The sequence below is a fragment of the Oncorhynchus mykiss genome, chromosome 28 (genome assembly GCF_057628025.1).
Source record: "Oncorhynchus mykiss isolate SJ-2025 chromosome 28, ASM5762802v1, whole genome shotgun sequence".
In the NCBI taxonomy this organism is placed as follows: domain Eukaryota; kingdom Metazoa; phylum Chordata; class Actinopteri; order Salmoniformes; family Salmonidae; genus Oncorhynchus; species Oncorhynchus mykiss.
In genome coordinates this window covers 16,107,761-16,128,707 of record NC_143049.1, presented here as the reverse complement: position 1 = coordinate 16,128,707, position 20,947 = coordinate 16,107,761, and the positions used below count along the sequence as shown (strand labels likewise).

The 20,947-nt window shown below is 42.9% G+C and overlaps 2 protein-coding genes across 2 annotated transcripts; both read left to right on the top strand.

Annotated features, from left to right (window-relative positions):
* Positions 1–1,781: 1,781 nt before the first annotated feature.
* LOC110508624 (forkhead box protein Q1) lies at positions 1,782–4,290 on the top strand. The gene has a single exon (XM_021589276.3). The coding sequence runs from the start codon at positions 2,010–2,012 to the stop codon at positions 2,829–2,831; it is 822 nt and encodes a 273-aa protein (XP_021444951.3). The 5' UTR covers positions 1,782–2,009; the 3' UTR covers positions 2,832–4,290.
* Positions 4,291–8,237: 3,947 nt separating this feature from the next.
* On the top strand, positions 8,238–15,144 carry LOC110508623 (forkhead box protein F2-like). The gene is made up of 2 exons (XM_021589275.3): positions 8,238–9,664; positions 11,006–15,144. The coding sequence occupies exons 1-2, from the start codon at positions 8,689–8,691 to the stop codon at positions 11,179–11,181; spliced, it is 1,152 nt and encodes a 383-aa protein (XP_021444950.1). The 5' UTR covers positions 8,238–8,688; the 3' UTR covers positions 11,182–15,144.
* The last annotated feature ends 5,803 nt before the right edge of the window (positions 15,145–20,947 follow it).

The following is a 20,947-nucleotide window of genomic DNA, read 5'->3' as shown; positions in this document are numbered from 1 at the left end:
CTAAGTGACCATATGTGAGAAGGCCATGTCACCCATGCTGTGCAAGGTTGTGACTGGTATGACCAGATGGTTTGAGTCTGATTATTGTAAGGAGCGTGATTTGGTGCTTTAACAGCCTCCACTCTTCTGGGAAGGATTTCCACTAGATGTGGGAACATTGCAGCAGGTACTTCTATTCAGCTACAAGAGCATTAGTGAGGTCGGGCACTGATGTTAGGTGACTAGGCCTGGCTCGCAGTCATTGTTCCAATTCATACCAAGATTGTTCGATGGGGTTGAGGTCAGGGCTCTGTGCAGGCCAGTCAAGTTCTTCCACAACAATGTCAACAAACCATTTCTGTATGGACCTCACTTTGTACACGGGGGCATTGTCATGCTGAAACAGGAAAGGGCATTCCCCAAACTGTTGCCACAAAGTTGGAAGCATAGAATTGTCTAGAATGTCATTGTATGCTGTAGCATGAAGATTTCCCTTCACTGGAACTAAGGGGCCTAGCCCGAACCATGAAAAACATTCCCAGACCATTATTCTTCCTCCACCAAACTTTACAGTTGGCACTATGCATTCGTGCAGGTAGTGTTCTCCTGGCGTCTGCCAAACACCGATTCATCCATCGGACTGCATGATGGTGAAGCGTGATTCAGCTCTCCAGAGAATACGTTTCCACTGCTCCTGAGTCCAATGGCGGCAAACTTTACACCACTCCAGCCGACGCTTGGCAGTGTGCATGGTGATCTTACGCTTGTGTGTGGCTGCTCGGCCATGGTAATCAATTTCATGAAGCTCCCGACGAACAGTTATTGTGCTGACCTTGCTTCCAGGGGCAGTTTGGAACTCGGTAGCGAGTGTTGCAACCGAGGACAGATGATTTTTACGCACTACACGCTTCAGCACTCAGCGGTCCCGTTCGGTGAGCTTGTGTGGCCTACCACTTTGCGGCTGAGTCTTTGTTGCTCCTAGACATTTCCACTTCACAATAACAGCACTTACAGTTGACCGGGGCTGCTCTAGCAGGGCAGAGTTTTTACGAACTGACTTGTTGGAAAGGTGGCATCCTATGACAGTGCCACGTTGAAAGTCACTGAGCTCTTTAGTACGGGCCATTCTATTGCCAATCGTTGTCTATGGAGATTGCATGGCCGTGTGCTCGATGTTATACACCTGTTGATGTGTGGCTGAAATAGCTGAATCCTCTAATTTGAAAGGTTTCCAGATACTTTTGGCTATGTAATGTAATACATTCACTGCATAGTATCTTTATTAAAAAATATATATATAATTTGTATCCGTGGTGGCTGCTTGTAGCAAATTCATATAATAGGGTAGTATTCCAGGTATCTGCAGACATATGATCGGCCAAACTGAAACATTTGAAGAATTCATATGCTATTAAAAGAGGATAAGTCAGGTATAACTCTCCATAAGGATTGCATGCGAGGCAGAACAGATGGAAATGAAACGCACGCCACCTGTTGTCTCAGGTGAAGTACTCCAGCGGTGTCTACCTCCACAGCGAGATCGAGTTACACAGGTAAGAAATGTAGCCTATTCCTACTTGTCTTGTTATACTGGGAAAGCGAGGGTGAAAGGGCTACTCAACGCAATTCCATTGTCAAACAAATATTTAAATAAAAATAGATCAAAATGACTGTTATGATTTATGATGTGTCATAAACACTGAGAGTGCATGATATTCATTTGTTCCAAAATATCCATGTAATTATCAAGCCCCGCCTCGTTGGGTTGGTCCTGAGGTGAGCCTGTTGCTATAAACAGCCCACCAGACAGACGGAAGGTGAGACGAGCTCTAGTGCTGCCAAAGGTATAAACTTCATCGGGTACTTATAGGATATTTTGACTGAAAGCGTTCTGCGCTTTGACACCTTTACAAACAAGACGAGATTTCCTCTGAGGCCTGAGCTCTTCTGGCGACGTGCCTGTTTTTACTTGGGCATCGGATAAACTTTGGATAGAAACTCGCAGTAAAGCAGAAATTTAAACAGACAACATGAAACTTGAAGTCTTCTGTGGAAACCACCACTATGAGGTGAAATCTGTGGAGCTGTGCAGCGATGCTAAGAACAGCGTCCGCTCGCCTGTCTCTGGTGAGGAGGAGTTGGGTTCGGATGGGGACTGTCTAGCGCACAGCCCGCCACCTGTCACACCAGGTGCAGATGGCAAAGGCAAACCGTACACGCGGAGACCAAAACCTCCATACTCTTACATCGCACTGATTGCCATGGCTATCCGTGACTCAACGTCGGGGCGTCTGACTCTGGCGGAGATAAATGACTATCTGATGACAAAGTTTCCCTTTTTCCGGGGCAGTTACACCGGTTGGAGGAATTCCGTGCGCCACAACTTGTCGCTGAACGACTGTTTTCTGAAGGTCCTCCGGGACCCGTCTAGACCATGGGGAAAGGACAACTACTGGATGCTGAATCCTCACAGCGAGTACACCTTCGCTGACGGAGTGTTCCGACGCAGGAGAAAGCGAATCAACAAAAAGACAGGCAAAGAGCAGGACGTGTCTGACCATCGTACAGACGAGGACACGCAACTCACCACAACACCCGCACCACCAGCCAGCAGTGCCAAGTTCTCCAGCTCCTTCGCTATAGACAGTATCCTCAGCAAACCGTTCAAGAGACAGGAGTGGGCAGATGTTTCTCCCACCGTTGGTGCGTTACCGTGGCCCGGTTACACTCAGATGATGCCCCACATTGTGAGAGGACCATCAGTCGCCTTACCGCATCACGCCCATTCGATGTTTCATATTGACTCATACGCTGCGCACGTCTTGGGGGCATATGGTGGTGGATTGTACTGAGATAGATCATCGAAAAGATAGTTTCGCGGCTCTGAAATTGACATAAAAGGGCTCATACATTTACCAGATAATCCCAGCAGCTGGCTACTCCAGGATCTGACGTTTACCACCCATTCAAAATAGACAGTATTCTTTCGTAATGGACTCGAGTGGTGTGGCAAATAGAATGAAAACACTGTGTTGGCATTGGTGTACTTTGACAGTAATTGTGTATGAACAAAATGCATTTTATTTCATTGCCTTATATTTGGACAAGGTCACAGAGTATAGTATTTTTTTTATATCTGGACATTTTTGTATGGATCGACGCACCCTGTGGGGAGGAGTAGGCTTTATTTCGTTGCTTTGATGTTCTATGGTAATTTCCCTTTAAAACAAGAGCATTTTTTTTTGCTATACAGTGTACATACAGTTCATGGTGTATAGATTATAGGCTATTTATGTTGTTGGTTTGTTAAAAATATTGTTACTGAATTGTCGAATCACTTGACCTTCAAATCATGCTGTTTAGGGTAACTTGGGGTTAAACGCCCCTTCCTGTAATTCTCAAAGAAACCACTTCATGTCACTCATTTTTTAACACTTCCCCTGGATGCCAGTAGTCTTGCTCAACAAAAAATGTCATGTCTCACCTCAACTTTTAAGTCAGGAGTGACTCCAGTGGGGCAAAACGCCCCCAGGATAATTCAATGCAAGTCAGTGGTATCTATATTAGAATTTTCCAAATCATATCCATGTCCTCCATAAGTAACTTCATTGAGAGTTAGGAAGTGCGAAAATAAAAATAGTACATTCAAACCGCATCATATTGAGGATATTAATAGTGAGAAATGCAGTTTAAAAAAATGTATTTTCGATGTATTTGAATAAAAAAATAAGATACCTAAACTTTAGCTTTTAAAGAGTCAATTACAAAAAAAATCTAAAATAAAACGTATATAATGAGTTTTAACACACTAATCATCAGGGTTGCATTTTGCAGGGATAGTGAGTTCAAAATGCCCACTTTATGGCGTTTTAATTAATTCTGCCCACTTATTTCCCTTCAAAATGTGTTTACCTAAGTATAGCCAATATGCACATATCTAAATATTACCAAAACATTGCTTTTTTTTCTGTCAGAACATGGACATTTCCCTTAAGGGGGCGTTTTCCCAAAGCAATTAGGCCCAAGGGGGTGTGGTATATGGCCAATATACCACGGTTAAGGGCTTTTTGCTATTATAAACTGGTTCCCAATGTGATTAGATTAATACAAATATTGTTTTTGTCATACCCATGATATACGGTTTGATATGCCATGGCTGTCAGCCACATTCAGGGCTCTAATCACCCAGTTTATAATCTACAATATAACATTTAGCATTTTGTGATCAAGTCGAGCAGTTTGTATACATGTTTTAATTTTGTTTAAACAGAATACATATTTTGAATAAAGAGTAACTTTTACATTGACATTGTGATGTGTTTTTATGTTGATATATATTTTGTTGCATTGAATTCATATCGCATAGAATAGATTGTGAACAAACAAGATATCTGCCCCTCAAGTTGTTTTCAAGACAAACGGCAAAATGCAAATCTATCCACACAAACACTGACAGGTGTATGGTTTAGGCCTGCAGGTGCCTGATCCCTCATTACATTCCCCAATGTTTACCCGCCTTTTGTAGCCTACTACTTATGCTACTAAATAAAAAATTGCCTTATCAACTTGGTGTAATATCCACCTAATTTCAATACACTGCATTGTCATTACTACTGAAGTGACATATTGGTCAGGCCTATTAGGCGCTTCTTATTCACGCGCTGTCACATTGAAATTGATTGGGACATGAGTAAAGCTTCGTTGGCTGAGACCTGTCAGTCAAAACGTATATGCCTATCATTGTGAGCTCTCAAACAGTGGATGTGCTGTATGAAGCACATTGATAATGTTGTAAATATCCTTACTATTCCATTTACAGTTTAGGCTAGTATCGTCTCGCCTAGACTATGTATGTATTGAATAGTCTAACCAAAACCAAAGGGGAAGAAAAAGGAAGGGAGGAAGAGGCCAGAGAATGGAAATAAAGATAGAAGGATAAAAGGTAAAGAAGGGACTGAGGTGACGAATAAGGTTGCGAAAAGGGAATGTGCCTAACACTAAATATAGTCCAATAACATTAGTTTTACGCATTCAAATGTTTCACATACGTAATTCTAGATTTAAGATAACATTGTTACCTAAAGGTCCCTTAGTAGCATACTCTCTGCAACTCTACAAATAGGCTATCAGAGGTAGGCCAATTCATATTTAGGCTTACTACTGCGTTACAATAATTGTTAATAACTATCGTTATTGGCAAAATAGCTTGGGATAATAATAATACAGCCATAATGTTGTTAATTAAAGAAATTATGTGTATCATTATTAGTGTGGCACATATCTAATTATAAATTGGTCCCTCTATTGGGGCAGAAATACGGCATTTATTTTTTCTGTGTCTGAGAAGCTCCCTGTGAGCGGATACAGACATTCAGTATTTATATTTTCTGTCTGGAGCTACAAATAACCGTCGCCTCAAGTCCAGACACATGAGCAGGGGAGAGATAATCGCAAAATAGCCTATCCAAGTGGATTTCAGTCCACATTAACAGCTGAAAAACAACTCTTTTCGATTTTACCAAGACGTTATGACAGGATCTCTCGTTCTGTGTGCAAAATGTTCAAAGCCTTCTAAGTATTCTTCTGTGGCTGAGAAAATAAAAGTCCTTTAAACCAGCTGTGCGTCCTGAACGCAGCGGGTTTATTAGTTTTTATGTTGCCGGAAATTATGAGGAGATTATGTTCTTTACCTTTGATTTTATAAGAGGAAATGATTTTATCTCGACATACTTGTTTGGTTAAGAGTTTGAGCTTGTCGCTTAATTGTTGCATTAAAGTCGTTGGGTTAAAGTACTATACTGTTATTAGACATTTAACATTTAACGGGTACGTAAAGTTCGTAAAACCACGTCTGTAAATATTTTCAATTTCGTCATTAAATCTTTGACGTTATTGTTTTTGTAATTTTACCTGTATTGCCTTATAGCAAGTAATACATTAAATGCAGTTGGGTGAAAATTGTATTTAAGTTAAACTCAAAATCTCTATATTTGTCTTCTATACATGTCTCAGTTTTCCTCGATGATTTGTATATAGTTTATCTCCTGAAGTGATTTATATTGAAATTAAACTTATCCTGATCAAGAATTGGGAGAGGATACACATGCAACCAGCTTTCGTTTGACCTTCTTTTGTTTTGCCAAACATTTTCTCCTTACAAGCATTATGCATGCTTACGCACAGCACAATGTCCCCTAGCATATGGGCACCAAAGGCATGCATGGTTTCTTTTTCGACAATAACAACAGAATAACATCAGAATCATCATCATAAGCTACTATACAAATTATCCATTGGACCTATTTTTCTAAGACCTCATTTGGATCTGTGTAATTAATTAATCTCTCGAGGGATATGATCCATGGTTCGAGGAGGTAAACTGACACTCGCGCGCCGTGTGTGGTATGCTGGCAGCGCCTGATGGAAAAATCATGTTTCCACTCATGTCAAAGTACTATCCTGAACAGCCCCGAACAAATGAACACGACAACTATGGACTGTTATTTCTCCATGACCTCTGCTAGACAAAACTACAAGCTCTAAGAAGCTCTGACTGTGCAGCATAATACTGTGATCTGTAGTTCTCCGCTCTCCATGACTTTTTTTCTATCCTCAAGTACATCATAGGCTTTATACATAATAGGTTGTATATATGAATATATACAATACCAGTCAAACGTTTGGACACGCCTACTCATTCAAGGGTTCTTTGTTATTCGTACTATTTTCTACATTGTAGAAAATAGTGAAGATATCAAAACTATGTAATAAGATATGAAATCATGTAGTAACCAAAAAAAGTGTTAGATTCTTCAAAGTAGCCACCCTTTGCATTGATGACAGCTTTTTTACACTCTTGGCATTCTCTTAACCAGCTTCACATGGAATGCTTTTCCAATAATCTTAAAGAAGTTCCCACATATGCTGAGCACTTCTTGGCTGCTTTTCCTTCACTCTGCAGTCCAACTTCTCAAACCATCTCAATTGGGTTCAGGTCGGGTGATTGTGGCGATGCAGCACTTCATCACTCTCCTTCTTGGTCAAATAGCCTGGAGGTGTGTTGGATCATTGTCTGGTTAAAAAACAAATGACAGTCCCACTAAGCGCAAACCAGGTGGGATGGCGTATCACTGCAGAATGCTGTGGTAGCCATGCTGGTTAAGTGTGTCTTGAATTCTAAATTCATCACTGACAGAGTCACCTGCAAAGCACCCCCACACCATCACACCTCTCAAATTTGACGGTAGGAACCACATATCCGGAGATCATCCATTCACCTACTCTGTGTCTCACAAAGACATGGCGGTTGGAACCAAAAATCTCAAATTTGGACTCATCAGACCAAAGGACAAATTTCCACTGGTCTAATGTCCATTGCTCGTTTCTTGGCCCAAGCAAGTCTCTTCTTCTTATTGGTGTCCTTTAGTGGTTTCTTTGCAGCAATTTGACCATGAAGGCCTGATTCACGCAGTCTCCTTCGAACAGTTGATGCTGTGATGTGTCTGTTTATTGAACTCTGTAAAGCACCCCCACACCATCACACCTCTCAAATTTATCAAAGGTCCACGAAGGCCTGATTCACGCAGTCTCCTCTGAACAGTTCATGTTGAGATGTGTGAGGTGCAATCTGAAGTGCAGTTAATTGTTGATTTCTGAAGCTGGTAACTCTAATGAACTTATCCTCTGCAGCAGAGGTAACTCTGGGTCTTAATTTCCTGTGGCGGTCCTCATGAGAGCCAGTTTCATAGCGCTTGCTTGTTTTTGCGACTGCACTTGAAGAAACTTAAAGTTTTTTATATTTTCTTGATTGACTGAACTTCATGTTTTAAATTAATGATGAACTGTAATTTCTCTTTGCTTATTTTAGCTGTGTGTTACTTCATCATTTTGATGTATTCACTATTATTCTACAATATATAAAATAGTACAAATAAAGAAAAACCTTTGAATGAGTAGGTGTGACTGGTACTGTATATACCTAAAACTAGAATGCTAGTAAATAGGATATGCCTACGTTATGTTTATGTCTCATTCATGGTTAACTTGGAACCATTGCCTTCATCCTCTGGCGTGTTGCACTGTTGACTGGAATGTCTAAATGAGTTTGATAAATGGTTTAATTGCGTGTATGAGAGTTGTGAGGAGTGGGTGGGAAGAGGTCTCTGTTAGTCTTCTGAGCTTGTGCTGTGATGTGTGTGGCTCTTGCTAGAATTATGTCTGGACTGCTGGACCGGGGCCAGATCTGGGAGAGGGTGGGTCTCGAGTTCCTGGCGATTTCTTGGAGGGATTTAGCCGGGATCTAGGGGGCAGTGAGAGATTTAAGAATTGATAGGTGGTCGAGTTTTGTTTGGCCGAGTGGATATGCGCAAGAAAGTCGAGGAGCTTTATGTTTCCCCTCTTAAAGGATTATTGCCAGCGATGGCCACAGTGAGACGGAGGAGGAGCAGCCGCCACACCGATACTCAGCTGATTAGAACTGCAATAAACGCGCAGTGAATCGCCACTGGACACTAACCTCTCCAATTATCACATTTGGAAACATATTTTAGATCGTCTGAAGGAGTTATGCTTAGCAATTGACTGAAGTATTGGGTGTAGGATACTGCTCTCATTAGATTTTTCAGGTCAGTGCAAAAATAAAAAGAGCATTGGTCATCCTCTTGGTTATAGGCTACTCATACTCCTCTGTGTCCCAATTTGGGCGCAAACATGACGACTGAGAGCTCACAGCAACATCTGGACTCGTCTCATCCTCTGAGATCCAGCCCAGCAGCCGGAGTGATGCACGCCACTCAGATGAGCGCACAGCCAGTGGCGGAGAGCTCACCAAATGCGTCGAACAAAAGGAAAAAGGGCAACTCTGGCTTGAGGCGTCCTGAGAAGCCGCCCTATTCATACATCGCTCTTATTGTGATGGCTATCCAAAGCTCCCCGACAAAGAGGCTTACTCTGGCTGAAATCTATCAGTTTCTTCAGGCCCGTTTCCCTTTCTTTAGAGGGTCTTACCAGGGATGGAAAAACTCTGTGAGGCACAACCTGTCTCTAAACGAGTGCTTCATAAAACTGCCCAAGGGCCTCGGCAGACCAGGCAAGGGACACTACTGGACCATAGACCCGGGAAGCGAGTTTATGTTCGAAGAGGGGTCCTTCCGTCGCAGACCTCGCGGATTCCGTAGGAAATGCCAAGCTCTGAAACCCATGTATCGAATGATGAATGGCATCGGCTTTGGCGCGTCGATACTGCCCCAAAACTTCGATTTCCAGAACCCCTCTGCGTCCTTGGCATGTCATAATGGTTACAACTTGGACGTGATGGGGACCACGGTGCCAGGGAGCTACGACGGGCTGGCTGGAGGGCATCATGTTCCTCACATGTCGCCAAGCCCCGGGTCCACCTACATGGCTGCCTGTCAGGTGTCGTCTAATGGAGAATACTGCCCAGACAACAGTAGTAGCCCTCTGCACTCATCGCCGGCGGCGATGGCAGCAGGCACCTTGGACTGTCACTCTCCCTATACCAGTGTCCCGTCACACTGGACATCACCAGGTGTGTCTCCATACATCAAGCAGCAATCCCTGGCTTCAAACAGTCCCACATCCTCTGCCTTGCATTCGAGCATATCCCCTTACTCTCTGGAGCAAAGCTATCGCCATCACAACGGAAGAGACTCATCTGATATTTCAAGTAAGCCTGTTTACTTTACTAATAGGCAAACACAATATTTAATTGCATGGGCACACTATATGGCCAATTATAACATATGCAACCAAGTAATGAATATTATACTCTTATGTACAGTTTGCATTAAATCGTGCGTATTTATATCTACTGTTTTATTTGGAAGTAGACCTAGTCGAGATGGGCAGTTGCTGATTGCGAATCATAGGGAAGGGGGCATTGGGCCTAGTTAGGCAACACTGGCATTGTTCTGCTTGTCCATTTATGAATAAAATACAATTGTAGAACTATGACAATTTAACTAAAAACACAAATAATTAAGTAATATTCATGCAAATTCTACTTCCAAGATTAACATAATCACTCTCAAGGAAGTAAAAACAACTGTAGCCTATATTTTTATTTTCAAGGCTATTGGCCAGCTCAGCCACAGACGGACCTACAAACACCAATATATGACATGACAATAATATGTCGACACCTAATTATGTATATAATAATACACAAAAATGTACAAGCTTCCTTTAGATTTTTTTTTTGGGGGGGGACTATATGTTGTTCCATGTAGTGAAGCTGTTATTCAATGCGTTTGTATGGGCTAATAGCAGTAAGGCCAAAAACTGTAGCCTAGATTTCATTTTCAAGGCTATAGGCCTAAGTGAAAATGCGCCAAACACCAATATGTGCCATGGCAATAATATGTCAACATCTAATTATGTGTATAATACATACTAATTATGTGTATAATACACAAAAATACACAAATAATATAATACATAAAACTACATCAGTAATGTCAACAACCAAGTATGTTTTCCCTATCCGTACATATGGTTGATTCTGGGCAGTATAGATATAACTGCCTGTGACCTTTGTGCGCAATGGTCTCCATAAGAAACCACATATAAATATGAACAATAATATCACTGAATTAAATCGTTTCATTACAAATACAAATGATGTTTGTAAAATAATTCAACACTAAATAGAAAGCAAAGTATTCATGGCAAATATCAAGGACACTTTTCCAGGAAAATATTCAAAACCTTATGTTTACAAATGATCTATTATTTTAAAAGTGATGTAGCCTATATATATATATATATATATAAATAAATATGTGTGTTTCATGAAATCGTTTGTATTTTGCATGTATGCTCTAAATGATCTGCATGCAGTTGTTTTAGGAAAAATGTAGCCTACCATTTAAGAAAAATAATTGGCATGAATACAACGTCCAAATATTGGCGCCATGGAGTTCTTTCATTTTTTTGCATTAGAACAAGTTGGTTTTGTATTTGAAAAAGCTTTGTGTTTGACTGTCACGTCTCTTCCATCTGTTTGCAGCGGGATTGTCTCGATACTCGAACCATTCATCGCCAGTATGTGACAGGAAAGATTTTGTTTTGAACTTTAACGGAATCTCTTCATTTCACCCACCAACTGCCAGTGGATCGTACTACCACCAGCTACATCACCATCACCAGAATGTCTATCAGGACGTCAAGCCATGCGTTTTGTGAAATCAACGCGTTAAGACCACCGCCATCTTGGATGAGGATCACAACAACTACACAGCTACTATATACAAGCCATAAGCTTCCTTGTCATTTGTCCCAGATGCCAAGACCTGTAAAAATGGGAGGGGGCGGAGGGGGGGGGGGGGGGGGGGGGGGGGGGGGGTGTAGGCAGTATACAATATGTCAGTCACTCTGTCTGTGAGTACTTCCATGCCATAGCACCTTTCAGGAGAAATGAAAAAGTGCATGGAGTAAAAATTGGAGAAAAAAAATACTTACATGTAGCTTATTGCCATTGTCAAGGACGGCTCAGACAGCTATTGGATATAGTTGATCAATGACATCTCAAGTCAGCCTTCCTTCAAACTCTGTCACCATGCCATGATGCATTCAGAAGTACACTAATTGTGTCGTTTCATTCATATTGTAGACTAGTGTTTGAGTATAAGTTATCAACACGGATAAAATGCAATACAACTACTTTAAATGTGTTTAATTAAAAATACATGCACATTCACTCCGATTTATCTTTACCTATTTGCACTTAAATCTAAACCCTTGAGTTTTCGAAAGATTTCGCTGCAGCAAGTCAATAAAGAGATCTATTTTCAAACTGTTTGGGTTAATTCTTATTCAAGGGTAGGCTAAATGTTTATGCAATGCAGCATATCGCAAATCCTATAGGGATTGTATACAGCGTGGGAGATCTTTTGGGACTACAATTGCCCAAAATTGTCTTTGAGTTCTTTATGACAAATTAGGTGTTTTATTTTTTGTTTGTTATTTTTTGTTATTATAAACCTTAATATAACTGTTATTAATACACAGATAGATTGTTATTGTTACAGCCTACTATTTGAATTCAACGAATTCACTGTTGACAAATAAATGACAAACACATGAATACATCTAATGTATTATATTCAGCATTTACAAATGCAAATCATTATCAATTTTGGGTCAGAAATTACCCCGTTGGAGGTTTTAAGATTTAAATATGTTGGTGCTTTTAGGATTAATTTCCATTGGGATCGAATATATAATATGATCATACTAATATCAACATATTGTTACATATTTGTTACAGAATACATTTGACAAATAATCATAACGGAATTACATTTGAGATAACCTATTGGTTAAAATTTTGAAATGTGGATTTTCAAAATGCTAGCTACCATCCACTACAACCTTATGAACATACGTAGGCCTACTATTCAACCAATGCCTTTTCTTCTCTAAATCCTGATTTAAAAAAAAATCTGATTCTGAGGAATGACTCGTGTGTGGACATGTATGTTTAGTGTAATTATTTGTGAGATATCACTTGGCTTGACCTGGTCATACAATAATAAACGTGTACACATTTGGATGGAATTGAACATTGACATGAGGTGAGGCTGGCTAGGAACTGCCTGTCTAAAAAAAATCAGATTTGCTCACAAATAAACTTTGATGAAGCAAAAATTCACCGTACAACAGATAACTTCAACAATCAGGGTGACATAAGCTATTAACCAAAATTGACAACGTCAAGAAAAATCCTCAAATGTAAATACCAAATGTAGCCATCATACACAGGCCATAGCCTCAGATGGTGGCATATTTCATATCACACTACAAAATGACACACTGATCAACATAGCTCAGCCATAGACCGAGTTACAACTGATAGCTGGCACTAAAATACCAACATATGGACACATTTCATCCAAATAATTCACAACACAAACTCCATAGCCTTTCACAATGGATTTACAATACTTCCAACAAAGTCTTCATATCAACACTCGAAATGAATGAAAATGCAGTTTAAAATGTAAAAAAAAGTGTCTCAAAATAAAATTCTACCTTAATAAATAAAATGCATCAAAATGATATTGTCTATTCTCATATTCATTCAACCGAGCCTTACCCGTAAAATGCAAAGGAAAATGCATTTAGAAAATGCATCGTTGTAGGGCCAAGAATGACAAAATGATCAAACCTGGCTTTCATTTGAACACTGACATTGTCAAAAAATGTTGTAAAACATTCCTCTAGTCTCATCTGTAATCGTCTTGTCTGCTTCGGGTTTCTGTGTCTGTCAGGCTGAGTGTGGCTCATTTGACCGGATAATTTTCTATCCCTTCCTCTGATGAAGGTCAGGTAACTCTGGTGTTGGTATCCATCTCTCAATTATACCAAGTTTTCCTTCAAAATGCAACTTGGAAAATTGTTTTAGGTACAGTATAGTATCAATTGGTCAGGTTGCTATTGCTTGCCAGCTAAATTATGTAGACACACACACATGTGCAGAGTTTACCACACAACATGATGAGGTAATACTTATGCACAAAATAGGAAATTGTCTCAATAAACAAATTAAACTATAGGCAAAGCAGTGAGGCCTATGCTGTCCCTATCCAGACAGTGACTGTATGGGAATGGCCTTGCACGCTTTGATGCCATTTTAGCCAATTTTGAAATGTTGAGTATAAAAACCACCAGAATCAGCTTTTTTATTAGACTATCACAGGGTAAGCACTACCTGCACTGCCTACCCTGCACTGCCTACCCTGCATGTCACTGGAATTGATGCATAGCTGACTAGAGAGGAGAAAGAAAGACAAATAGATACAAGGTGGAGAAACATACATAATTTGCCATTGTGAAATGAATAGTAGCTAAAAGGCATACATGTAGCCTGAAATCTGAATACCTGAAAACAATAGTGAAATAGAACTATACTCAAGTTTGGGTTTCAGGTCATTAGTTATGCCTACCAGTTGCTCACTAATCCATCTAAAGCAATGATTGTAACAAGGCCACCACCTAGTGGTACTGCCTTACCTGTACACCTACCACAGACAGAGAAATGTGAAATGTGAAATTCACAAAGATGGAAAACAACTACTGTACATTATTGAGACGATGCAATCATGAAGTCAATATTGGCATTTAACTACCCAAAATAGTAGTTGAGGTAACCTACAGCTTGACCACATTAACGGAGGCTCCCTGATGTCTGGAATGGGAAATGGTTCAAGTTCAATATAGCATCTCCACTGGTGACTCTCGTGATCCTTTCCTGTTTCATGGACATGATGCATACCAGACCATATAGACAAGACTCTGGAGCCTCACACATTACCAGGCTTACAGCTTTTCTCTATGACTGGGAACAACTGACTTCCAAGCTTCGATTGGACAGACCGATATTCAATTCATTCCAAGTCAATCTGACCCTTCTATAAGGTCTATCACAAACGTTTCATAAATTGGAGATGTGGTTCCTGAGTTCAATATTGATTTGAATGTAAATTGACCTATTGAGAAAGTAAATTGGATTGGATTATTCTATGTAGTGGATAATTTTTAAAAATTTGAATCAAAACAGCCAGAGGTTTGTAAATTACAGAATACTATATGGGGTGTATGGGGGCCTCGGACCGGGGTCTATGGGGGCCTAGGGATGGGGTCTATGTGGTCCTCGGACCGGGGTCTATGGGGGCCTAGGGATGGGGTCTATGTGGTCCTCGGGCCGGGGTCTATTTATTGTGAAAAATGAAGAGTGGTAAAAGCACTATTTTTTAATCTGGAGTCATTTTTAATAATCTAAACATCATATTTTCACTAACAACATCAGCAGATGTGCATGATACATTCCGTGAGAGTGTTACATTTGGAAAAGACTGACACTTCAGAAATGTAAAAAACGGATCACTTTTTAAACATTTTATTGAACCTTTATTTAATCAGGAAAAGACTCTGGGGGTTAGAAACATGTACATGTAAATGCATAATAAAGTACCCCTTAACATTGTAGTGCTCTTATCCATGTCATCATTGCACCAGGTTATGTTATATTATTTATCATCTGGAAAGGCCCTGAAAGCCATCTGAATCCATCTCTGCAACTATGAAATGTTTAGTCCAGATTTATATTAGCTATTCAGCAATTAAATTGAATATGTTTTTCTTCCAACTGACTTGATTGATTTGTGGTTGATCGATTTGTCTGTACTCAAAGACCGGTCTTGATAGATACATTACATGCATCTCTCTCACAATCTATAGGCTACTTCCAATTGGTGGGTCCCTTAGACATGATGGATGTATTCAGAGTAGCACAGGCCTACCTCAATCCATAGGACTCCTGTGGAACTCCTCATTTCATGGCACGGCCTCCTTGCCACATATAAACAGCTTATCTGTTGAATGAATAAAAGGTCAAGTAAGTGAGACATTTTTCAGATAATGTAACGTGTATAAACTGTGTAGTTCAACCTGGCTATCAATGTTACCGTCAATGCTGTTGAGTATTCAACAACAATCACAACCACCAGAAATGACTAGCACCACCACGACACATCATAACGATTCACCATCCATCATAAATCTACTTCCCTAAACAGCCGAGCGTTTCAGTTGGGCAGAGATCAAATCAAATCAAATTTTATTTGTCACATACACATGGTTAGCAGATGTTAGTGCGAGTGTAGCGAAATGCTTGTGCTTCTAGTTCCGACAATGCAGTAATAACCAACAAGTAATCTAGCTAACAATTCCAAAACTACTACCTTATAGACACAAGTGTAAGGGGATAAAGAATATGTACATAAAGATATATGAATGAGTGATGGTACAGAGCGGCATAGGCAAGATACAGTAGATGGTATTGAGTGCAGTATATACATATGAGATGAGTATGTAAACAAAGTGGCATAGTTAAAGTGGCTAGTGATACATGTATTACATGAGGATGCAGTAGATGATATAGAGTACAGTATATACATATACAGTTCCTTGCGAAAGTATTCGGCCCCCTTGAACTTTGCGACCTTTTGCCACATTTTAGGCTTCAAACATAAAGATATAAAACTGTATTTTTTTGTGAAGAATCAACAACAAGTGGGACACAATCATGAAGTGGAATGACATTTATTGGATATTTCAAACTTTTTTAACAAATCAAAAACTGAAAAATTGGGCGTGCAAAATTATTCAGCCCCTTTACTTTCAGTGCATCAACGTCTCTCCAGAAGTTCAGTGAGGATCTCTGAATGATCCAATGTTGACCTAAATGACTAATGATGATAAATTCAATCCACCTGTGTGTAATCAAGTCTCCGTATAAATGCACCTGCACTGTGATAGTCTCAGAGGTCCGTTAAAAGCGCAGAGAGCATCATGAAGAACAAGGAACACACCAGGCAGGTCCGAGATACTGTTGTGAAGACGTTTAAAGCCGGATTTGGATACAAAAGATTTCCCAAGCTTTAAACATCCCAAGGAGCACTGTGCAAGCGATAATATTGAAATGGAAGGAGTATCAGACCACTGCAAATCTACCAAGACCTGGCCGTCCCTCTAAACTTTCAGCTCATACTGTCATGTACTGTCATGTTGTCTTGTCTCTGTCCTTTCCCTTCACCCTGTCTCCCTCTGCTGGTCGTGTTAGGTTACCTTTTCTCCCCCGCTTTCCCCCAGCTGTCCCTTGTCTCCTCTAACTACCCATTCACCCCGTTCCCCACCTGTTCCCTTTTTTCCCTCTGATTAGGTCCCAATATCTCTCTCTGTTTCTGCTCCTGTCCTTGTCGGATTCTTGTTTGTTTGTGTCATTCATGCCTGAACCAGACTGTCGTCATGTTTGCTGTAACCTTGTCCTGTCCTGTCGGAATCTGCCGGTCCATCTGAGCCTACCTATGTTTGGTAATTAAAGAAGCTCTGTTTAAGTTGATTCGCTTTTGGGTCCTCATTCACGCACCGTAACAGAAGAATCCGACCAAGAATGGACCCAGCGACTTCGGATCCTCTCCACTCAGCCGTCGAGATCCAGGGAGCCTCACAGAACCAACCTCACAGAACAGGTTCACCATCTCCGCCTCGATCCACCGGCCACTTCCAGGGCTTTCGAATCTCCGGAGCCCAGAATCAATAACCCGCCGTGTTACTCTGGGGAGCCCACTGAATGCCGCTCGTTCCTCACCCAGTGTGATATTGTGTTTTCTCTCCAGCCCAACACTTACTCCAGGAGCACTGCTCGTGTCGCCTACGTCATATCTCTCCTTATTGGACGGGCTCGTGAGTGGGGCACGGCAATCTGGGAGGCAAGGGCTGAGTGTACTAACCAGTATCAAGACTTTAAGGAGGAGATGATACGGGTTTTTGATCGATCTGTTTTTGGGGAGGAGGCTTCCAGGGCCCTGTCTTCCCTATGTCAAGGCAATCGATCCATAACAGACTACTCTATTGAGTTTCGCACTCTTGCTGTCTCCAGTGGCTGGAACGAGCCGGCCTTGCTCGCCCGTCTTCTGGAGGGTTTCCGCGCAGAGGTAAAGGATGAGATTCTCTCCCGGGAGGTTCCTTCCAGCGTGGATTCCTTGATTGAACTCGCTATTCGCATTGAGCGACGGGTTGATCTTCGTCACCGAGCTCGTGGAAAGGAGCTCGCGCTCTCCGTCGCCTCCCTCTCCGCATCACTACCATCTTCCTCTGCCGGCTCGGGTGCTGAGCCCATGCAGCTGGGAGGTATCCGCATCTCGACTGAGGAGAGGGAACGGAGAATCACCAACCGCCTCTGTCTCTATTGCGGTTCCGCTGGTCATTTTGTCACTTCATGTCCAGTAAAAGGCCAGAGCTCGTCAGTAAGCGGAGGGCTACTGGTGAGCGCTACTACTCCTGTCTCTCCTTCAAGATCCTGCACTACCTTGTCGGTCCATCTACGCTGGACCGGTTCGTCAGCTTCCTGCAGTGCCTTAATAGACTCTGGGGCGGAGGGCTGTTTTATGGACGAGACCTGGGCTCGGGAACATGACATTCCTCTCAGACAGTTAAAGGAGCCCACGGCCTTGTTCGCCCTGGATGGTAGTCCTCTCCCCAGGATTCAGCGTGAGACGCTACCTTTAACCCTCACTGTTTCTGGTAATCATAGTGAAACCATTTCTTTTTTAATTTTTCGTTCACCTTTTACACCTGTTGTTTTGGGCCATCCCTGGCTAGTTTGTCATAATCCTTCCATTAATTGGTCTAGTAATTCTATCCTCTCCTGGAACGTCTCTTGTCATGTGAAATGTTTAATGTCTGCTATCCCTCCTGTTTCCTCTGTCTCTTCTTCACAGGAGGAGCCTGGTGATTTGACAGGGGTGCCGGAGGAATATCACGATCTGCGCACGGTGTTCAGTCGGTCCAGGGCCACCTCTCTTCCTCCACACCGGTCGTATGATTGTAGTATTGATCTCCTTCCGGGAACCACCCCCCCCCCGGGGTAGACTATACTCTCTGTCGGCTCCCGAACGTAAGGCTCTCGAAGATTATTTGTCTGTAGCTCTTGACGCCGGTACCATAGTCCCCTCCTCCTCTCCCGCCGGAGCGGGGGTTTTTTTTGTCAAGAAGAAGGACGGGTCTCTGCGCCCCTGCATAGATTATCGAGGGCTGAATGACATAACAGTGAAGAATCGTTATCCGCTTCCTCTTATGTCTTCAGCCTTCGAGATCCTGCAGGGAGCCAGGTTTTTCACTAAGTTGGACCTTCGTAACGCTTACCATCTCGTGCGCATCAGGGAGGGGGACGAGTGGAAGACGGCGTTTAACACTCCGTTAGGGCACTTTGAATACCGGGTTCTTCCTTTCGGCCTCGCTAACGCTCCAGCTGTCTTTCAGGCATTAGTCAATGATGTCCTGAGAGACATGCTGAACATCTTTGTTTTCGTTTACCTTGACGATATCCTGATTTTTTCACCGTCACTCCAGATTCATGTTCAGCACGTTCGACGTGTCCTCCAGCGCCTTTTAGAGAATTGTCTTTTTGTGAAGGCTGAGAAGTGCACTTTTCATGCCTCCTCCGTCACATTTCTCGGTTCTGTTATTTCCGCTGAAGGCATTAAGATGGATCCCGCTAAGGTCCAAGCTGTCATTGATTGGCCCGTCCCTAAGTCACGCGTCGAGCTGCAGCGCTTTCTCGGCTTCGCGAACTTCTATCGTCGTTTCATCCGTAATTTCGGTCAGGTGGCAGCTCCTCTCACAGCCCTTACTTCTGTCAAGACGTGCTTTAAGTGGTCCGTTTCCGCCCAGGGAGCTTTTGATCTCCTCAAGAATCGTTTTACATCCGCTCCTATCCTTGTTACACCTGACGTCTCTAGACAGTTCGTTGTCGAGGTTGACGCGTCAGAGGTGGGAGTGGGAGCCATCCTTTCTCAGCGCTCCCTCTCTGACGACAAGGTCCACCCATGCGCGTATTTTTCTCATCGCCTGTCGCCGTCGGAACGTAACTATGATGTGGGTAACCGCGAACTGCTCGCCATCCGGTTAGCCCTAGGCGAATGGCGACAGTGGTTGGAGGGGGCGACCGTTCCTTTTGTCGTTTGGACTGACCATAGGAACCTTGAGTACATCCGTTCTGCCAAACGACTTAATGCGCGTCAGGCGCGTTGGGCGCTGTTTTTCGCTCGTTTCGAGTTCGTGATTTCTTATCGTCCGGGCTCTAAGAACACCAAGCCTGATGCTTTGTCTCGTCTCTTCAGTTCTTCAGTAGCCTCCACTGACCCCGAGGGGATTCTCCCTGAGGGGCGTGTTGTCGGGTTGACTGTCTGGGGAATTGAGAGGCAGGTAAAGCAAGCACTCACTCAAACTCCGTCGCCGCGCGCTTGTCCTAGGAACCTTCTTTTCGTTCCCGTTCCTACTCGTCTGGCCGTTCTTCAGTGGGCTCACTCTGCCAAGTTAGCCGGCCACCCTGGCGTTCGGGGTACGCTTGCTTCCATTCGCCAGCGTTTCTGGTGGCTCACCCGGGAGCATGACACGCGTCGTTTCGTGGCTGCTTGTTCGGTCTGCGCGCAGACTAAGTCCGGTAACTCTCCTCCTGCCGGCCGTCTCAGGCCGCTTCCTATTCCCTCTCGACCGTGGTCTCACATCGCCTTAGATTTTGTCACCGGACTGCCTTCGTCAGCGGGGAAGACTGTTATTCTTACGGTTGTCGATAGGTTCTCTAAGGCGGCTCATTTCATTCCCCTTGCTAAGCTTCCTTCTGCTAAAGAGACGGCACAAATCATCATCGAGAATGTTTTCAGAATTCATGGCCTTCCGTCAGACGTCGTTTCGGACAGAGGTCCGCAATTCACGTCTCAATTTTGGAGGGAGTTTTGCCGTTTGATTGGGGCTTCCGTCAGTCTCTCTTCCGGCTTTCACCCCCAGTCTAACGGTCAAGCAGAACGGGCCAATCAGACTATTGGTCGCATCTTACGCAGTCTTTCTTTTCGCAACCCTGCGTCTTGGTCAGAACAGCTCCCCTGGGCAGAATACGCCCACAACTCGCTTCCTTCGTCTGCGACCGGGATATCTCCTTTTCAGAGTAGCCTCGGGTACCAGCCTCCGTTGTTCTCATCTCAGTTCGCCGAGTCCAGCGTCCCCTCCGCTCAGGCTTTTGTCCAACGTTGCGAGCGCACCTGGAAGAGGGTCAGGTCTGCACTTTGCCGTTATAGGGCGCAGACTGTGAGAGCTGCTAATAAGCGTAGAACTAAGAGCCCTAGATATTGTCGCGGTCAGAGAGTTTGGCTCTCCACTCAGAACCTTCCCCTTAAGACGGCTTCTCGCAAGTTGACCCCGCGGTTCATTGGTCCATTCCGTATCTCTCAGGTCATTAATCCTGTCGCAGTGCGACTTCTTCTTCCGCGATATCTTCGTCGCGTCCACCCGGTCTTCCATGTCTCCTGTGTTAAGCCCGTTCTTCGCGCCCCCGCTCGTCTTCCCCCCCCCCCCCCCATCCTTGTCGAGGGCGCACCTATCTACAGGG

Excerpts from the sequence above, each read along its gene's own strand:
- LOC110508624 (XM_021589276.3), top strand. The coding sequence starts at position 2,010 with ATGAAACTTGAAGTCTTCTGTGGAAACCACCACTATGAGGTGAAATCT.
- LOC110508623 (XM_021589275.3), top strand. The coding sequence starts at position 8,689 with ATGACGACTGAGAGCTCACAGCAACATCTGGACTCGTCTCATCCTCTG. Across the intron at positions 9,665-11,005 it reads AGACTCATCTGATATTTCAA|CGGGATTGTCTCGATACTCG; the intron begins GTAAGCCTGTTT and ends ATCTGTTTGCAG.